We start from the raw sequence: 21,862 nt of genomic DNA on the forward strand, positions 1-21,862 counted from the left end.
ATCTCCAGCAGTCTATGGGCGAGAGGCGGGGTACAGTATATTTGTATTATTGAACTACTTTCACAAACCACTCTTTGGTTTCAAGTCTTCAACTTCATCTCCCTTTTTTTTTTATTTGCTTTGATTTTGCTCATATTAAGACACAAATATCTTGATATGAGCAAGAGGTTTAAAAGACAGTTTCCCAAATATGAATTGGAGGGTGTGACAAAAAAAATCTGTGAAGCTAAAGAATTGTATTTAAAATACAAAATGGATTTTGAAATATAAAAAGACTGCTTAAGCAAACCCCACACTGACACCAGAGTCATTTTAGACACTCCTTCCTAGATGGCTCACTAATTTGAGCTAACTTTAATGTCAAAGTATGTTTCATTGCAGGGGCGGACTGGGGAGAAAAAGTGGCCCGGGAGTTCCTGACAGACTGGACCACCTTCAGCTGCTGGGTTGAAATTTTAATGAAAAATATAAGCCTATGAATATATATACACTTAATTATAGTGTTAATGTGACGATTTTTATTCTCAGATGGTCCCTTTAATTTACAGACACAATATATAAGGTAAACTATAACAAAACTGAATAGTTTCTTGACTTTTAACAAAATAACCTCCAAACTTAACTTGAACTTGACAAAATAGAGAGGAAGAAAGACTGGGAAGCTACTGTATTTGTACACCTACATTGTTCACTGGATGAGGCACCTCTGCAGCTACTGACTCTTTTCTGCTACACCATCTATGTTACACACCTCATTTAATTTAATCTGGGTGTGCCATTTTGGTAACTGCACAATATTTTCTTTTTGTGATGTGGGGTTTTCCTTTAATTTTTAGACTTGTAGTTTTTTAAATAGTATTTTAGTGATGTGTGTACCTGTATGCTTCCATTTGCCTTTTTTGCTATGCTGCTGATACACATGAATTTCCACACTGTCTGACAGTAAAGGATATTTCTATTCTATTCTATTCTATTCTATTCTATAATCTTATCACTCTCCAGGATCTTTAGTACATTTGGCTTTTGTACATCTTTAGTAAAAACCAGAATGTTTAATTTGTTGCTGCATTTTCAATGAAGGCTGTCCTTTTTATTTCAGCTTTTCAGCGCCATCTTTAGGTTTCGTAGTTTGATTTCGCTGCTCCATCTTCTCGGCTAATGCGGATTTATTTAATGTTGCTTTTAGAGTCAGTGATTGACAGATAATCTTCTGCTTTTCTGATTCATGACTGCTGAGTTACAAGCGTCTCAGAGGCTGTTTTCCTAGGCTTTATGGGACAGGTTTTTCTGATCTTCACTCCTCACTGTCAGCCGACCCAGTAGCGCTCATTCCTGTGTTTCCAGGTCCACTCCGCAGCAGCGCACTGAGCGGATCTACCTGACTGGAGAGATGGAGAGATGGAGGAGACGTTGGGGCGCTGCAAAACAAGAGTGCTGCGTGACTACGGGGCTGAGACACCACCTCTACGGGCTGTACTGTATAATTTTTTGAATCACGACTAAACAAACTTTAATAATACTGACATTTTAGTCAGTTCGTGACAAATTGAACTTATTGCTGATACTGTAATAATGAACACAGAACCAGGAGAGTCTAAAGCAGCACAGAGGAGAAACATTAAAGCTTAAACAGGTTTATTGGCAGGTATTGAGGCCAGACATATTAGAATTAAATGGTCTAATTTGGAATTATACAAATAAAACAGTAACGACCTTCTTTCTTGTTTTACCAGGAAACTCTAATAAAAATAGAATAGAAACTCTCAGCTGTGTAGAAAGAAATGGCGCTAAAATCCAGGATATTAAGACCATCAAACACAAACATCTGAGATCATGTGATAAAAGAACCAGATTTTAGTTTCATTTTCGCTGACAACACCAACCGATCCATTTCAACTGGATTAAGTGACGTCGATCGTCACAATGTCTTCCTATTGGTTCTGATAAATGTTGACGCCCCTTTAATGTTCTGGATAACGGAAAGAAGCTCAGTCTGTATGACAAACTGGACTGATGTTCTCAGGGAAGAAATGCTAATCTGTGTGGTTTCGGTTCTGCTGGGAATACACAGCTCTGCTGCTGGTAAATTATTAAAATATGTTTATTTTTGATCTTGTTTTATGAGAATGTTATAAATTAATATACAAGAATTTGTACAGTTCTAAACTTCCGGTTTATTATGCTGCCAAATAACCAAACATTTAGTTCAATTAAATCTTTAGTTTAATTAAATCTTTTGTTTAAATCTTTAACATCTAAGCAGTTGATTCTTAAGTAAATATAATTTTTGAAACGAAATAACCTCCAGCATTTTGTTACTTCACTAAAGTAAACCGCTTGTCTTCCTCTTTCTGTTTTTTACTCTTCAATAGTAAACACAAACATGAAACGGAAGAAAAGACAGAAGCATTTGAACAGGAAATAAAGTCAATGCTCCCAAGAAATATGTCAAAAAAGTGATTCTTAAAACTTTAGCAAAAAACATGTCCCACTACAAAAAGTGCTAATTTCTGTTGAAAATTAATAACAATTTCATGAATAAAAAAATCAAGATTATAAACTGGGGGTCCTTTGCACGTATGTAAGGTCATTTAATAGGTTTATTTTTAATTTACATTAAATGCTGGTCCATTGCCTATAAAATCATTTGTCCTAACCATTTCAACTTGATTAAAAAACAAAAAGTAACTATTTAATAAAATAATATTGTTACCACATAAAATAGTATATTGTAATATGTATTAAAATCTACAAATAGTGAGTTTTGAACAATACATACTATTTTTTTGTGGTTGTTCAAAAGTTGTTGAACACATTTGTCACCACCCTCACACATTTATAAAAAGCAATAAAATCAGACAACTAAAAGGTCAACTACATTTCCATTTTCAAACCTTCCGCTCTTATGTATGTTTTAAGATCACTCAGGCTCCTGTAAGTTTGTTATTTTCTCTTAAACTTGTTCATAATTTTGGACACAGCTGCTCTCACATCCAAAACATGTCAACACCGTCTCTTTGTATAAAACTATTAGATTAGGACATAAATGTACTTTTTAAGAAGAGGTCTGATGTAGCTAGCAGGTGGAGGTGAAACAAGATGGATGATGGGATGAGGTGTTTCTTCCTCTCTTAATTCACTATGAAGCCATGTTCACTTGTCTTACTCCTTCGAGGAGGCACACAGTGAACCTACTACCAACCTGCATAATAATTAATATCTCTTGTAGATTATGCATCTCTAGTGACTAAAGCCAAATTAATTTAACCAAATCTAACATTTACTGTAATTTCTCAGAGTTTTACAGTCATTTCACTCAACTTTGACCTCATGTATTTTAGGAAGTTCTGGCTAGACAGCAGCTATCTATGGAGGAGAGAAGGAGAAGAAACAGCGAATATCAAAATAATAAGGAAAATACACAGAGAGTTAAAGGAGGAGTATCTCAGAACGGAAAGGGAAAAATGGAGGAAGAGGATGGAGGAAGGGAAGCTAAAAATGTTTCAATGATTTGAATAAAAGGGGCTCAGATCACCCAGAAGCCCCAGACAGTCCAGTGGATCAGGCCATACTGGAGCTCAGAGTAGGCAGCTTAAAGCAAAGAAAACAAGAGCAAAATACTCTGGAGAGATGAAAGCTATGAGAAATAAACTCCAAGAGGCACCAGATAGTTAAATAAAGTTGTTAAGCAAGAAGTCATTTGACTAGAGTGGTTTAAAGTCTGGATTTGTATGTTGTAATGAGACCAATGTCACCACCATCAGAGGGAGTTTTATTTGGTTTAAATTCAGTAATTTATTGATTATTGATCCATATACGTCTTTAAAACAACCTGGTCCTTGAAACATTCTAATAAAGGTTGATTTGATGACCTCAGGGGTCAGCCATTTTCAGGAAGATGTCAATATAAATAAGGTGGGGCATGAATATGTTTCTTCAGTGCTGTTGAGATTTTAAAGTAATAATCTATTTTAACACAAAAATATTTTTACATACATACATAAATATTTTTATTTAGGCTTAAAGTAAATCTATGATGTCAGGTCTTTTAAAGGAGTACACCTAAAACAGTATAAAACTGAACAAAAATTAATATTTAACAGCATATATCTGTACTAAGAATGTCAGATAATGATTTAAAAACTTTAAATACATTTTAAAACATGAGGAGGTTGCACCGGTACATTTCACCTTGGAGTCTAATGACAGACCTTCAGATTCTGCAATTTAATGTTTTATTTTCATAATTAAAACCTGTTTTATCCAAATTCCGAAGAATCTGTGAAAATATATTTTACTAACTGTAGATTATCTTATCTGCCTACAACGTTGCCATGGTACCATTCTTATTTATTCACTAATTATGCAACTGCTAGTTGAAATTATATACACATGTTTACTTAAATAAATCTGTTTAGGTCATTAATAAACAGGAAGGAGCCCAATCTATGCAGTCCTTTCTGATCATCCAGCAATGTAATCTGTCAGATTAAACCTTCATCATTCGGAACAGATTTTTGGGTTCAATTACCACTGAAAGAGGTCAATATTCACCATGATGGTCAGGATCATTACTTTGCTTTTAATAACATCAGCAGCAGCCAACGTATTTGAACTTAATTTCCTTATCAGCTCATCATTCAAAAGAAAATATATTTTACAAAACAAAGTTTGACATAATTTGTAACAGAATTATTTGTTTATCTTCTGCTTAGTTGAGAAGGTATGAATAATCGGTTCAGTTAAGTGATTTTTATTTAAAGAAACCAAACTTTAAATTATTTTAAAGTGTAGTACCCAGAATTATTAAATAATCAAAAGTATATGATGGTGCTGACGCCTCGGAACTTCGCTCTCTCTTTGTTTGTGTATTTTGTATGTTTTTAAGTTTTTCGAGTCACAGTACTTTGGTCTCATTCAGTAGAGAAGAACTTTTCAACATCAGGGAGTCCTCTCTTGGGATTTTTTCACCATCTTTCACCGATCCAAGGTCCACTGAGCTTCTGGCAAGCGGAGCTGCGGCACTCTACGGGATACTGCGCCGAAAGCGCCAGAGGGGAAAGCGTGCTGGTAAAGATCCGCAAAAGAGGACTTTGCACACCACTGCCTTCAATCCACCTGGCAAATGTCCGCTCTCTAAGTAACAAGATGGACGAGCTGCTTCTCCTCACAGGTAAAAACACGGACCTCCGCGGATCAGCGGTTCTCTGCTTCACCGAGACATGGCTGAGTGAGAACATCCCGGACCACGCACTACTGATACCAAGCTTCCAGCTGCTCAGAGCGGATCGCAGCGCGGAGCTATCGGGGAAGAAGCGAGGATGCGGAATCTGCTTTTATATAAATGAAGGTTGGTGCAGAGACGTAAACGTGCTGGGAAAAACATGTAGCCCGGATCTGGAGGCATTTTATATAATCTGTAAACCGTTTTATTCACCGAGAGAGTTTTCCTCGTTTATAATAATCGGCTCATATTTTCCACCGCATGGCTGCACTTCTGCTGCTGAAAAACATCTTGCTGAGCTGATTACAGACGTGGAGAAAAAATACACGGACTCTTTCATCATAATACTGGGAGATTTTAACAGAGCAAACCTCTCTAATGAACTCCCCAAATACAGAGAGCATATTAAGTGTCCCACCAGAGACAAAAACACACTGGACCATTGTTACACAGCTTTAAAGGACTCATATCATGCTGCTACCAGGGCTGCTCTGGGTTTTTTTGGATGATTCTCTTATCCACCTCATCCCAACCTACAGACAGAGACTAAGATCTTCCAAACCCACGGTTCACACTGTTAAGAAGTGGACTGAGGAATTAAAGCAGATGCTACAGGCCTGCTTTGATTGAACAGACTGGACTGTTTTTGAAACCTCAGCCACTGACTTAAACCAACTAACTGATGTGGTGACATCATACATCAGTTTCTGTGAGGACATGTGTGTGCAGAACAAGACCTTCTGCACCTTTGGGAACAATAAGCCATGGTTTACTCCACACCTCAGGAATCTGCACAGGGAAAAGGAAGAAGCTCACAGCAGTGGAGATTGGGCGTGGTACAAGCAGGCCAGGAACAAACTAACAAAGGAGATCAAAACAGCTAAGAGAAGCTACAGTGAGAAGCTAAAGAACAGCCTTTCTACTGGTGACACTTCAGCTGTATGGACCGGTCTGAGAAACCTGACTGGCTATAGGAGTCCCCCCACCCTTCCTGAACAAAATTCTCAGCTGGCGAACCGTCTGAATGGCGTCTACTGCAGACATGACAGGAAGCCATTCACACCTCAAATCATCTCCTCCACATCCCATTCAGGAACAAGTTCTTCCCACAAAGCAACCAACCCCCTACCTTCAGATCCTCTGCCTGCACTAAAGATCTCTGAGGAAGAGGTAAACAGGCTCTTTCAGCGCATGAAAACAAAGAAAGCTGGAGGACCTAATAACATCTCCCCATCATGTCTGAAAGCCTGTGCAAATCAACTCGCTCCGATCTTCTCAAGGATTTTCAACAAGTCACTGGAGAAATGTAAGGTCCCCTCCTGCTTCAAACGATCCACCATCATCCCGGTGCCCAAGAAACCCACCATCGTAGGATTAAATGACTACAGGCCTGTAGCCCTGACGTCTATGGTCATGAAATCCTTTGAGCGGCTGGTGTTGAAGCACCTGAAAGACATCACAGGCCCCCTGCTGGGCCCCCTGCAGTTTGCTTACCGAGCAAACAGATCAGCAGATGATGCTGTTAACTTAGGTCTACACTTCCTGCAACACCTCGACCACCCAGGGACGTACGCCAGGATCCTGTTTGTAGACTTCAGCTCGACCTTCAACACCATCATACCAGACATCCTCCACCAGAAGCTCACCCAGTTCAACGTCCCAGCCTCCACCTGTCAGTGGATCAACAGCTTCCTGACGGAGCGACAGCAGCAGGTGAGACTGGGGAGCATCTTCTCCCGATCCAGATCAATAAGTACTGGTGCCCCCCAGGGGTGTGTTCTATCCCCACTCCTCTTCTTCCTGTACACAAATGACTGCACCTCATCGGACTCGTCCGTGAAACTCCTGAAGTTTGCAGACGACACCACTGTCATTGGACTGATCCAGGACGGTGATGAGTCTGCATACAGACAGGAGGTGGATCGGCTGATACACTGGTGTAGTCAGAACTAACCTGGAACTCAACCCACTCAAGACTGTGGAAATTGTGGTAGACTTTCGGAGAACACCACCCCCATACACCCTCCTCACCATCTTCAACAACACCGTGTCGGCTGTGGACCACTTCAGGTACTTAGGAACCACCATCTCTGAGGACCTGAGATAGTCTTCACACACAGACACTGTTCAAAAGGAGGCCCCAGCAGAGTGTACTTCCTGAGGCAACTGAAAAAGTTCAACCTTCCACAGGTTGCAAATGCACCTTTTTATTTTTATTTATATATGTGTATATTTGTATATTGTATATATGTATATTCTTTAATGCAAAAAACAAAACCAGAGAGCAAAGTGTGCCAGAGTCAAATCCTTTGTTTGTAAGTATGAACTTGGCAATAAAGCTGATTCTGATTCTGAGACTGATATTGCATAAAAGTTATCTTCATACACTATTTCATAAATAACTAAATCTAATATTTTTTTCTTTACAACAAAAAAGTTGATATAGCTCATAGTAAACTAAAATTTACTTTTATGAGTTGATATAAGGTATATCTCAAATTGTTTGAAATCTGAAATGTCTCAGAAGTTGAGGCTGGTGGGTATTTATTGTATTTTCTATAATACAATAAATAAAGGTCAGGATGTGTAAAACAATCTACTTAGAAAAGAAAGCTAGATGAAACTCAGTGTTTTAACAAAGAAGAAACAACAAAAATATTGTTTTGAATTGATTTAAGTTTTTAAAATACAACATACAGTTAAATAGGAAGCACAATGAGTGGAGCCACTTATGAAGCCTCATGAAGACGTAATATTAAAGGTTTATTACAAACAGAAACTAAATGTAAAAATATTTAATTGATAAAAATGTTTATATCAAATAAATACATTATTTAGAAATAAAGATAAAACACTTTCTGGTTTATCATTAATTATTATTGTTATTATTATTATGCTATGGGTCATTTTACTTAAATCAAAATCTTGACTTTCTTCCAGTGACCCACTCCCTGAAACATTTCTACACTGCATCGTCTCAAGTCCCAAACTTCCCAGAGTTTGTGGTTGTTGGTTTGGTTGATGATGTTCAGACCTTCTACTATGACAGCAACAACCAGAAATATGAGCCCAAACAGGACTGGATCAGGAAGAACGCTGATGGGCTGTTTGTGGAGCGACGGAGTGGAATCTGTCTGGCTGTCCAGCAGAACTTCAAAGCTGATGTTGAAATGGCAAAGAAGTCCTTCAACCAAACTGGAGGTTTGTCTCTTTCTCATTATTTATTAATCTTTTTTTGTGTTGTTGTTCATGGCAGATATATACCACACACACACACACACACACACACACACACACAAATGAGAGACTAATGGAGAGAAACATCTGAGCTGTTTCTTTAGCCATGAATAAATATAAAGTTGAACAACTATTAAAATTAATCAACTTTACTTAAGGTCACTCCCTTTATTAACCTATATAACGCTGAATGAGTCACTTCCAGGAATAATAAAATTATTAAATATTTGTTTAGAACTAGATGCTAAATTGAGTAAAATGTGGTGTTTCAGTAGCAGCAGCATATCTTCATCATCCGTGTTTATCAGTGATATTAAACATTGTTTGAATTCCTAATATTGTCCATTTTAAAGGTTTAAATATAGAGTCAATATTTAGAGAACCTCTTTATTTTAGTTATTTCTGAGCAAATCCTTCTGAATTTCTCAGATGTACAGAATCCTTCACTGAAGAAACTAAACAGAAACTATAGTTGAATGTGATTAGAGCAGGTATGTATTAATGTTGACTCAGTGTTAGTTTATAACTCAGGTCCTCTTTAGGAGATCTGGTTCTGGTGTTTGATGAAACTGATGTCAGAATGAAGGTCAAATAATGGAGGAGTTTAAACATGAAGTCATTGTCAGAGTTCTGAGCTTCTCTGAACTTTAAAACTTACCGCAGTTTATCTCCCAGGTGAAAGTTGCTTCATTTATAAAATAATAACAGAGTTTATTTTAAACTTTTAATAAATGGTCCTTGTTCAATGCTGAGAGCATCATTACTATCTAGAGAAGCACAAAAATCAGACAAATTAAAATATTAAAAATATATGAGAATAAAATGAGATGAGCTGAGATCAGTTATAGACGTGAACTTTATTTCATATTTTATCTCTTATTTAGTTTTTTTAATCTATTAAATGTTGCAGCAACTTTGATTAAACTGACACCATTAAACACAATAAATATAAAAATTATTTTATAGAAAACCTGAGAAATCAAGTTGAAATAAATAATGAAAACATCATTAGTCATATTAAACTGACTCTTGTCTAACATTTGCTGGTCCATTAAATAATAATCTTAGTGTGATTTATTTTTGTTAAATAATATTCTAAACTACAGTTTTTATGGCTGGAAAAAGGCAAAGTGGGTTTCATTATATAATATATTTCAGTACTAAGACAATTCAAAGTGATGTACATGAAAAAAAGAAACATAATAAGAAACGTACGTTGCAGGGGCATGAAGGTAATTAAATAATTAAAGAGAATAAAAAATAAATAATTAAAATAATGATAATAAAAAAAATCTATTAAATAAAAAAATTATGATAAAATGATTGATAAGAAAATGAATGGAAAGTTAGACTGAAAACTTAACTAATAATGTTTAAAAAGCACAGTCAACGGCCACTCTAAACAAACAAGTTTTTAATCTTGATTTAAAGCAACTTTGATACACTGACAAGTCTGTAATGTATTTTGGTGCTAAGCCATTCAGTGATTTATAGACTAACAGAAGTATTTTAAACTCTATTCTCTGAGCTACAAGGAGCCAGTGTAGGGACTTTAGAACCGGGGTGATGTGCTCCACTTTCTTAGTTCTAGTGAGGATGCAGGCAGCAGCGTTCTGGATCAACTGCAGCTGTCTGATCGACTTTTTACCCAGACCTGTGAAGACACCGTTGCAGTAATCAATTCTACTAAAGATGAACGCATGAATTAGTTTTTCAAGGTCCTGCTGAGACATTAGTCCCTTAATCCTGGAGATGTTCTTTAGGTGATAGAAGGCCGACCTTGTTACTGTCTTTATGTGCCTCTGAAGGTTCAGGTCTGAGTCCATCACTACACCCAGGTTTCGAGCCTGACTGGTGGTTTCTAGCTGTATTAACTGAAGCTGTGTGCTAACTTTTAAACGCTCTTTCTTTGGTCCAAAAATTATTACTTCAGTTTTGTTTTGATTCAGCTGAAGAAAATTTAGCCCCATCCCATGCATTGATTTCTTCTAAGCATTTACCCAGCGCTTGAATGGGTTCATGGTCACCTGGTGACATCGTAACGTATAGATGTGTGTCGTCTGCATAGTTATGATAACTTACGTTGTTGTTTATTAAAATCTGAGTTAGGGGGAGCATGTAGATACTGAATAGGAGGGGCCCTAAGATGGACTCTTCAAGTAGGATTTAAACCAATTGAGTGCTGTACCAGAAAGGCCGACCCACTTTTCCAGGCGCTCTAATAAAATGGAGTGATCAACAGTATCGAATGCTGCACTAAGGTCCAATAATACCAGCACTGTGGTTCTTCCACAGTCTGCATTTATACGGATGTCATTGAACACCTTGACAAGAGCAGTCTCTGTACTGTGGTGAGCAGGAAGTCTGACTGGAAGACATCGAAGCGGGTGGTCAATGTTAGGAAGTTGTTTAACTGCTGAAACACAACTTTTTTAATAATCTTACTGATGAAGGGGAGGTTTGATATAGGCCTGTAGTTCTGTAGTAGCAGCTTGTCCAAGTTGCTCTTTTTCAATGGAGGTTTGATAATTGCTGTTTTTAGGGCCTGGGGGAAAACACCTGACAAAAGGGACGTGTTTATTATTTGTATTAAATCAGATGTTATTACGGGCAAAGCTTTCTTAAGGAAAGCTGTGGGTAAAAGATCGAGACAGCAGGAAGAAGAGCTTAGTTGCTGTACGATTTCTTCTAAGTTTTTGCAGTTTATTTGGTGAAATTGGGAGATTTTGTCAAAATCAGTTCTAGTTGGAGACAACATTGGTACTGGAGTTGATGTGGATGTGCTGACTGCCCCTCTGATCGTTTGGGTTTTTTCAGTAAAGAAGTTAGCAAATTCATTGCAGGCCCTGGTAGAGTGGAGTTCAGATGCTACAGTTACAGGAGGGTTTGTTAACCTGTCAACCGTGGCAAATAATGCACCAGCATTGTTAATGTCTTTGCTGATGATCTCAGAAAAGAAAGATTCCCTTGCATTTTTCAGTTGTAGGTTATATCTGTATAGTCTCTCTTTATAGATAATATAGTGAACCTGGAGTCCAGTCTTTCTCCACAAGCGTTCAGCTTTTCGACACTCCTTTTTTTCACTTCTGACTGGTGGAGCACTTCTCCATGGAGACATTTTCTTTCCAGAAACGACTTTCACTTTAATTGGAGCAGATGAATCAATGATGTCTGAGATTTTAGAATGAAAGTTATCTACCAGCTCATCTACAGTGTTACAGGGCAAAGTGGAGGTAGAAGAGTAAATCTGGTTAAAGGTTTCAGCAGCACCGTCCTTAAAGATGCATTTTCTTATCATGTCTCTTTGGCAAACTGAGTCATTGCAGATGATGCTTTCAAAAATAACAGAAAAGTGGTCAGATAGGGCAACATCAGTTACAGACACCTTGGAAATGTTTAGACCCTTAGTGATGATCAGGTCCAAAATATGTCCTTGTTTGTGCGTTTGCTGTTTAACATGTTGAGTCAAACCAACATTTCTAAGAGTGTCACATAAATCTATTGTACTTCTGTCTTCAGGATTGTCCATGAGAATGCTGAAGTCTCCAACAATAATTAAAGATTTATTAGAGTGTAAAAAAGGATATTTGGGCAAATTTTACACTTTTGAATATTTGGCTCTCCAGGTAAAGAGCCATGTTCTTGAATATTTACAGGCCTCCTAAGTCCAAAACAAACTTTATCAGTGACTTTAATGAGCTTTTATTTGTGATATGTGTTGATTATGACTGTTTAAACAAAGTAGCCACCCCTCCACCTTTTCTTTGCTGTCTGCTCTCACAAAGAAAATTGTAGTTTGGAGGCGTCGCCTCTATCAGAATGGGAGCTTCATTAAATTCATGTAAACATGTTTCTGTTAAAAACATAACATCAAGATCGTGGTCAGTAATGAAGTCATTGATTAAAAATGATTTTCCTGACAGAGATCTAATGTTTAATAAAACCAGTTTATATGACTTAGTGGCTGATATTAACTCTGTCTGGTTGTACCTGATAGTTTATGGATTTTAAGCTTGATTGTTTATTACTGTCTCTTATCCTTTTGGCTTTGTTCTTTCTGTCACTATAAGCACAGAGATTTTACAACTATCTCCCATCAGTGAATGCTGAATGCTGACGTTTGATTGTGCATTGGGTTGATTGTGGGACATACTGTAACAGGAGCGATTAGATTGCTGATTAAACACTGAGGGAGTGTACATCCCATGGAGGGAGTACCAGACATAAAACCATGGGTGACCTTCTTTTCGGGGCTATTTGTCACTTCAATCACCAAGTGGGTTAAGGATGAGAGCCATCAGCGTTGATCTCTGTAACCGTTCCTCTGCCTTGTTTAGAATAAATTCGGGGGAGATCCCAGGCGTCTGTCCACCAACAGGGTGCAGTATCTCAAAGAACTTCTTTCATGTTGTCAGTGAAATCCAGAAAAGCATGAACTGGGCTTGGTGGAGAGATGGTGGAGAGATGGTAGAGTTCTGTGCGGTCTGGGTCGGGGTTTAACGGAGGGGGTCGGTGGGTTTATTCTCGGCGTTCTGTAGTTGTTGAGCGGGCTGTCACTGTTTGGGATCACAGGCCGAGTTGAATTATTGTTGTACCCCATTTTTACCTCAATATTCACATCTAGTCGGTGGATTTTCATCTCCAAAACAATCAATTTCTGTAAATGTTTGTCAAAGTCCTCTGTGGTGAAGAAAGGCATCTTGTGTTGATTAGCTGGCGTCAACATAATAATAACAATCCTTGGGAGTCACTGGTAAGAAGTAGTTTTAGTCCAACTTTTCTGTAATTTTGGCAGAGATAAAAAGTTAAGAGTAAAAGAATGCAAGCAAGCAGGGAGCAGGGAAGAAAAGTGTCTGAGCAGGCTGAGAGGCGGAAATAGTTAAAAGGAATAAAAACTATAAACTGGACATTTTTATAGTTAGTGATATTCTTTAGTAGCTTGGTGGTATTTTTAGTGTTTTCATTTTCTGTCATTATCGTATTTCTCTGATTTCTGCCTCAGATCATGTTTGTTGTGTAAAGTTGGAGCGCTCTGAGGATTTAAACTCATGATTCAGTTCTGCTTCAGTTTGTTGGAAAACCTTGAAGTTAACCTTTAATTACTGTCAGAACAACAGTGTGAGCGTCTGTCTGTCCTCACATCCACAGAGCTGTATGTCAGCTGTGTTCTCTGGAAACTATATTTAAAAATGAGTAAAAACAATTAATATAACTGAGAAACAAACTAAACATAATGAGACAAAACAACTAAAAGTAGGAAAATATGACTGAACATAGAATTTAAAAAGAAAAGACTTGATTGCAGGTTTAAGCAGCTCAGACGGTCAAACTGATCAGTAACAGATTTTATCACACAGTGAGTCAGAAAGTTACTTGGTGTTGAAAACACAGATGGAGCGACTGAAGATCAGCTGAAACATTACTGACTGAGAGGAGCTGAACAAGCAGGAAGATCAGAGTTACTGCTGGAAGATGAAGACTAGAAACTGATGCTGCAGTGTGAACATGTGCAGCAAAGCTTCACATTTCATTTATACAGCAGCTTCATTTAATTTTAACTGATTAAAAACTGGAAACACAGAAAACAGTCAAAATGTTTCAAGTTTTCACAACGTTTAAACTCTTGGATCTTTTAACTCTTTACTGAATAAAATCATGGAGTTAGTTTTTGCTGAAGGCCACGCAGCGTCTCCATAAACAGCAGCATGACTGAGAAACAGGGAAGGAACCCTGAAACAGGAAGATCTGGGTCCAAACAGAACCAGAACAGACCAGAGAGATGAGTGGTTGTATTCCTGTGAGCAGCTGTGGTGCCTTCAGGTAGATCAGCCTCGTTTCTCTCAGACGGCCACCAGGGTTCATGTCCAGGAGTCTCCACACTCCACAGAGAGAAGATCTGCTGCTGGACTCACCCTGGATCCACCCTGGGAGAGGAACTGGACCATCAGCTGGCTCTTCTCTCCATTCACCAGTCAGCCCAGATGGAGTTTGTGTTGGTTTCAGTGTGTGTTCTGGTTCTGTTGTCAGAAGAGCTGCAGGATCTTTAACTTTGAAGGTTATTCTGGGATCTGTTGGCCTTAAAGCTGCAGAGAGAGCAGAGCTGTGAGATCATCAGAGGAGAGGAGCAGCAATGATGATCCTTCAGAAAGAACCAGAGAGGAGATTCATCTCAGCTGGAACATTAAAGTGAAATAAAACCTGTTTCTGTTCTGATGTTCCTGCAGTGATCAAACCCTGGACCTAAACTCTCCTTCAGTGAAGAACTCTGAGCAGAAACCTCACAGTAACGTCTCACTTCAAAACGTTCTCCTCAGACATGTCACCTCGCTGTCTGTCTGCAGATGAACATGATGTCAAACTAAATTAATGATGAGATGAACCTATTCAAAAGTCACAATGTCTATGTACCTCTGAGTCACATTAAGTTACACTAATCAATGTAGATAAACTGCAGACAGTAGATCTGTATATGATGAAGGTTTCTTTGGATGATAATAAATAACTTTTATAACTTTTTCTTAGCAGTTTCTGTTGGTTTCTCTTTCTCTCTAAGATGTCTGCAATGTTTGGATGACTGTTGTGTTAATTCATCAAATCTGGTGTTAAAAGAGTAATAAATGATCTCAAATTAGTTTTCTGTGTTCTCTCTCTCTGTATTTTAGGTGTCCACATTGTCCAGGAGATGCGTGGTTGTGAGTGGGATGAGGAGACTGGAAAGGTTACTGGCTCTTTCCAGTTTGGCTATGATGGGGAAGACTGGCTAGCATGGGATGCGGGGACAAACACATGGATCCCTGCAAAACAACAGGCTGAAATTACTACAGACATATGGAACAATGACAAAGCTAAGCTGAAGTCTGATAAGAACTACATCAACCATCTTTGTCCTGGGTGGCTGAGGAATTATGTGAGCTATGGAAGGAGCTATCTGATGAGAACAGGTATAGTAACATATCCTGATATTTTTTTATTATTTAAATACCTTGTTTTAGTAGAATTACCCAAAGGTAATGTTATAACACTCATCTAGATACCAACGTCTTCACTACATTTAGTCTGGACTCAGTTCTGTTTGTGTATCTGAGGCTCGTCTCCAGCTCTGACACATTTCAACTAATGTACTTTTCATTAGACATGAATCATTATAAACTGGTTATATTTGAACGTTGTGTCTCCATCTCCAGATCTTCCATCAGTTTCCTTTCTCCAGAAGACTTCCTCCTCTCCAGTCAGCTGCCACGCTACAGGTTTCTACCCGAACAGAGCTGAGATGTTCTGGAGGAAAGATGGAGAAGAGGTTCATGATGGTGTGGACAAAGGAGAGATCCTCCCTAACAATGATGGGACCTTCCAGATGAGTGTGGACATAGATCTGTCCTCTGTTGCAGCTGAAGACTGGACCAAGTATGAATGTGTGTTTCAGCTCTCTGGAGTCAAAGAAGACGTCACCCACAGACTGGAGAAAACAAGGATCTTGACCAATGAATGTAAGTAATGGTGTAAAGAGCTGCATGTGTTTATAGGTAGATATCTGCTGATTACAAAGTTATGTCTGCTTTCATCGTCTTTTTAGATTTAGATTCAGTTTTAGGGCTCAGAATCAGAAGCTTTCTTTGTTTGGATCATTATCTCAGCCTGAACCATAAAATAAAAGTTAAAACACCTGATTTGATGCTGATACAATCTACTCCAGGTGTTTGAGCTTCTTTTTATTGTCAGTAAAAACCAGTTTCAATAAAAACTTTCAGGTTTATTCATTTAGAGATTTTAGGTGATGTTAGACTTTATGCAACCATTAACTGCATTAATTGAATTAACAGCTTTATAACACTTGAAAATCAATGTGCATTATTATTGAATTAACCTCACAATTATAGTAAATGAAGGAAATAGACTGAAGCTTATTGGAGGTGTGAGTGTGTTCAGTGTAAGAAAAACGTAGAGAACAGAAACCAGAACCAGCAACAGAAGAACAAAGATAAAACCTGGTCCTGGTGTTCAGACAAACTGGGATAAAAGACACGAACAAACCAGCGACTCTGCATGAGTGTGACCTGGTTTATCTTCTCAACAGCAAATACCATCAATCTGATCATCCTTGTTGTTGTTGCTGTGGTTCTCCTTGGTCTCATTGGTCTGATTGGATTCATTATTTACAAGAAGAAGAAGAACGGTGAGACAGATCATTTTATCTTCCCTTTTTCTGTATTTTCATGGTTGACCTTTACCCAGTAAAAAATAGACCTGATTTAAACATTAAAGTATGACTCTGGAAGAACATATTAAAAGGTCCTGTTGCAGACGGCTTCATTATGTAAAAAAAATCAAAACTATGAAACAGTAATGAAGCAACATGAGCATCTCAGAAAAAATTTAACTTGTTATAGTTTATGTAATATGGTGAAATATGTTTTGAGCAGAATATTTGTTGAATGTTTTTAAAATATGATAAATGAAAAGTCAGAATAACTCATATGAGATCTAATTGTTTTAAACATTAACAAGTCATTTTAATTTAACTTTCTGGAGAGGAGCAGCTACAATTAAACTGCTTTAGATTTTCTCAGATACTCAGATAATCTACTCAGGTAACAGTAGGTAAATATTCTGATATTTTGTGCTTGTAAAGTGTAATTAATTACTGAACACATTCAAATGCTTCTAGCTGCAGTATAGATAACAATTTATGTTATAAACAAATAATTCTTCTATGATTTGTTTGTTTCAGGGTTTTTTTCAGGGCTTAAACCTCCAGTCAGTAAGTATTTAAAATATTTCATCATCTTTATATTTTATTTGTTTCATTTTATAATGACTGAACAATAGGAGTTACAGGACTGTATGATTTGTTGCTGCAGATTAACCACATCAGAAAGGTTGAGATGTTTGTCTGTAACATTCATAGGAGGCTAGCTCCTTGGTTTAATTCAGAGCTGCATACTTTAAAGCACAATGTTAGAAAATTGGAGAGAAAATGGCGCTCTACACACCTAGAGGATTCCTACTTAATCTGGAAAAATAGCCTACTGTTGTATAAAAAGACACTTTGCCAAGCTAGAACAGCTTATTTCTCATCATTAATATAGGAGAACAAGAATAATCCTAGGTTTCTCTTTAGTACAGTTGCTAAACTTACACAGAGTCATAGCTCTGTTGAGCCATCCATTCCCTTAGCTCTTAGCAGTCATGACTTTATGGGATTCTTCTTAAATAAAATTGATTCTATTAAAAAGAAAATCTTTGACATACTCCCGAAGATGATTACTTCATCCTCAGCAAGTGAAACAACATTGGAAATAACTCTAGAACCTGATCTGTGTTTGGACTGTTTTGATCCTGTGGAGCTTCCTGAGTTATCAGAAATATTAGTTTCATCTAAACCTTCAACTTGTATGTTAGACCCAATCCCAACCAAATTATTTAAGGAAGTGTTCCCTCTGATTACCAGCCCCATTTTAGATATGATTAATCTATCTTTAGTAAATGGATCAGAACCACAGGCTTTTAAGTTAGCTGTAATTAAACCTTTACTTAAGAAACCTTCGCTTGATCGAGATGATTTGAAAAATTACAGACCTACATCCAATCTTCCATTCTTATCTAAAATTCTTGAGAAATAGTTGCTAATCAAATGTGTGAGCATTTACACAGCAATGACCTGTTTGAAGAGTTTCAGTCAGGTTTCAGAGCTCATCATAGCACTGAAACAGCTCTGCTGAAAGTCACTAATGATATATTCAGATAATGGACTTGTGTCTGTACTTGTCCTGTTAGATCTCAGTGCTGCATTTGATACAGTCAATCACAATATTCTCTTAGAAAGGCTGGAGTATGCTGTAGGGATCAGGGGAACAGCGGTAGGCTGGTTTAAATCTTATTTGTCTGAAAGATTCCAGTTTATTCATGTAAATGATAAATCATCTTTAAACTCCAGGGTTAATTGTGGAGTACCACAGGGTTCAGTACTTGGGCCAATTCTCTTTACTATATATATGCTTCCAATAATTCGAATTATCAGGCAGCATAGGATAAATGTTCACTGTTACGCTGATGATACTCAGCTTTACTTATCCATAAATCCTGATTAACCCAACCAGTTAGATAGACTACAAGCATGTCTTGAAGACATAAAAACTTGGATGACTTTAAATTTTTTGCTTCTAAATTCAGACAAGACAGAAGTTGTTGTCTTTGGACCGGAGTCTTTAAAAAAGAAACTGCTTAGTCAATCACTTAACCTGGATGGCATTAAATTGACCTCTGATAATAAAGTAAAAAACATTGGTGTTATTTTTGACCAGGACATGTCATTTAAATCCCATATTAAACAGGTTTCTAGGATTTCCTTCTTTCACCTCCGGAACATTGCCAAAATTAGAAATATCCTGTCCAGGAGTGATGCTGAAAAACTAGTCCATGCATTTGTTACTTCAAGGCTGGACTATTGTAATTCTTTACTATCAGGATGTCCACAAAATGCAGTTAAAAGCCTTCAGCTGATTCAGAATGCTGCAGCAAGAGTTCTAATAAAAATTAAAAAGATAGATAATATTTCTCCTATTTAAGCTTCCCTTCATTGGGTCCTTGTTAAATCCAGAATATAATTTAAAATTCTCCTCCTCACATATAAAGCCCTTAATGATCTAGCTCCATCATACATCAGAGATCTGATGGTTCCATATATTCCTAACAGAGCACTTCGTTCTCAGACTGCAGGTTTACTGGTGGTTCCTAGAGTCTCTAGAAGTAGAATGGGAGGCAGATCCTTTATTTATCAGGCTCCTCTCCTGTTGAACCAGCTCCCAGTTTTAGTCCGTGAGGCAGACACCCTGTCTACTTTTAAGGCTAGGATTAAAACTTTCCTTTTTGATAAAGCTTATAGTTAGAGTGGCTTAGATTATCAGGGAGGGAGCCTTCCTCCCTCCCTGTTGGTTGGAGTAAGGGGGAGTCAGGTTTAGCCTAAACCGGCTCAGTTATGGTTGAGGTGCAAACACACCCTCCATTTCTGCTACCTGTATGACCCCTTCTCTTTTCCAATGGTTATAATTAGTCTGACTGAGAGAGGTATCCCAATCCTTGTGGTTTTTAGTATAACAATGACCATCAGTGGGACCCTTTGTGAGGTGCCTTGAGACGACATTGTTGTAAATAAGTGCCGTTTAACTAAATAATCTGAACTGAAACTATCTGTGTAGTTATGCTGCTATAGGCATAGGCAGCTGGAGGACATAAGGACCACTTTCACCCTCTTTGCTACATTCTCACACTACTCTCCAATTTTGCATTATTTGCTGTTATTTCAGTTTTTAACTTTGTTCTCTCTTTTCTCTTCCTAGAAGCTACACCTGGCCTGACTCTGTGTCTGCCTGTGACACCTTTCTGGAGAGGGGCATCGTCCGAGCTTCTGCAGGCAACAACTTATTGCTCACCCTCTACCAATGATCCACATAGCCCTGTCTTTTAGTGTTTAACCCTTTCTCTCTCCTAGACATGGCGATTGACTGAGCTTTTACTATGTGCTCTCTTTCAGACTCTAACCTTGAAAACTGGCTCAGAGTTTATCTGTTCTTTCTTTCTAGGTGAAACGACTAAAGGAGCTACATCCATTAACATTTACGTTTCCTTCCCATAGAAAGTACTCCTAGATCAGTGCTTCTTTGTTCTCTTTGTGTCTCTGCTCTGTTCTCTCAAACCCCCAGTCAGTCGGGGCAGACGGCCGCTCACACTGAGCCTGGTTCTGCTGGAGGTTTCTTCCTGTTAAAAGGGAGTTTTTCCTCTCCACTGTCGCTACATGGAATGTGTGTACCTGACTTTTGTGAAGTGCCTTGAGACAACATGTGTTTTGAATTGGCACTATATAAATAAACTAAATTGAATTGAACTTAACAGTGAATCATAAATATTTACAACCTTATTACTAGAGGTGGAAACTAAAAATGTGGCGAGGAGGTCAAGTGAAATGAAACCGTGTTGTAAGTAAGCACTGTCGGGCAAAACGGCAAGATTCAGACGTTTATTAAAGCAGCAGCTGCTCTGGAAAACCTAACTAGAAACTTTGTTACGATATTTGTGATGCGTTTTTTGGTTGAGAGATTTAAATCAATATTCTGGTCATTTGTTCCCCTGAACAACCACAGACCACCAATTCAAGCTCAGGACCAGAGATTTTCTTTCACTGCTAAAGGTTTTGTCTAAGAGAGCCACTAATAACTGTGTAAACCTGGACGAAGGCTGTTGTTACATTTAAAGAAACAGACAATAATTTATTTAGCCTCTGAAAATAAAACTTTATGTTTAACATGAAATGTTTTATTTTCTAGATACTCAATATACCAAGACTTCAACATCATCTTCATCTAGTGCCTCACCAGACAATAATCAAGGCAGGACCTCATCAGACAAACCATTGCTAGAGTGGTAAAGTCCCCTTCTTATAACTGGTTTCTGTTTCAGTTCCTTGTTTCCATGACAAACATTGTATGAACATAGGTACATAGAAACATTTTCTAAATAATATTTCTGTATTTCTGCTTATTTAACTGTCTCAACAGAAAAAATGACAACTAACTAATGAGGACTCTGGACACCGTTATCTGAACGCACCAGAAACCATCAGTCTTCATCTCTGCATCTAATTAAAGCCTCAGATTTAAATAATGATGAACTATTTTTATATTGTTTGATCTTTCTAGTCAAATATTATTACTGTATGTATGAGGTTTAAAAAGAAAATGACTCAATTATTAGTGCTTTTTTTATTTTAGTTAAATCCAAATATAGTTTAATACTGAAGAGAATGATTTGCCATTATAATGTTCAGTCTGACCTGTTCTATGTAATATTCTACTGGAGACCATTTAATGAGTGAGCTTTAGGGTATTTCAGAATCAGAATCAGAATCAGAATCAGAATCAGAAAAGCTTTATTGCCAAGTACGTTTTTGGACATACAAGGAATTTGTTTTGGCGTAGTCGGTGCAATACAGTACAAATTAAACAGTACAAACATATCTACAATATAATATAAATATAAGTGCACAGTTTTAAGTGAGTGAGAGTAAATATAGAGCAGTATAAGATGCAAGAGCAATACAACAGTGCAGGTGATCATTGTGCAAGTAAAGCAGTGCAAGTAAGCAGGAGTCCAAGCTGAGCGTTAATGTAACGCATAGAGTTACAGGTTACAGGTGTCCTGTCAGCAAAAAAAGGGGGGGTGTGGGGGAAAGGGGGAATGTCAGGGTGGTTTCCGGGCTTTGTTAACCAGGCTGGTGGCATATGAACATATGAACTCAGATGTTCAGGAGGAGAGATTCAGGTCGGTGTAGATAAGTGCATTTCATGTTAATTATGGTTGCTTCTGTTCATTGGAGCCATTTTAACTTTTAATTTAATAATTTTTATG

General features: G+C 37.7%; 1 protein-coding gene across 1 annotated transcript; it reads left to right on the forward strand.

Moving 5' to 3' along the window:
- The first annotated feature begins 1,942 nt into the window (after positions 1–1,942).
- On the forward strand, positions 1,943–21,343 carry LOC124878931 (major histocompatibility complex class I-related gene protein-like). Its single transcript, XM_047383127.1, has 8 exons — positions 1,943–2,082; positions 8,165–8,425; positions 15,124–15,402; positions 15,646–15,948; positions 16,536–16,634; positions 17,190–17,219; positions 20,782–20,878; positions 21,013–21,343. Coding segments are annotated over exons 1-8 (1,188 nt in total). The 5' UTR covers positions 1,943–1,964; the 3' UTR covers positions 21,014–21,343.
- Positions 21,344–21,862: the final 519 nt, after the last annotated feature.

This window comes from Girardinichthys multiradiatus, chromosome 13, assembly GCF_021462225.1.
Source record: "Girardinichthys multiradiatus isolate DD_20200921_A chromosome 13, DD_fGirMul_XY1, whole genome shotgun sequence".
NCBI lineage: Eukaryota > Metazoa > Chordata > Actinopteri > Cyprinodontiformes > Goodeidae > Girardinichthys > Girardinichthys multiradiatus.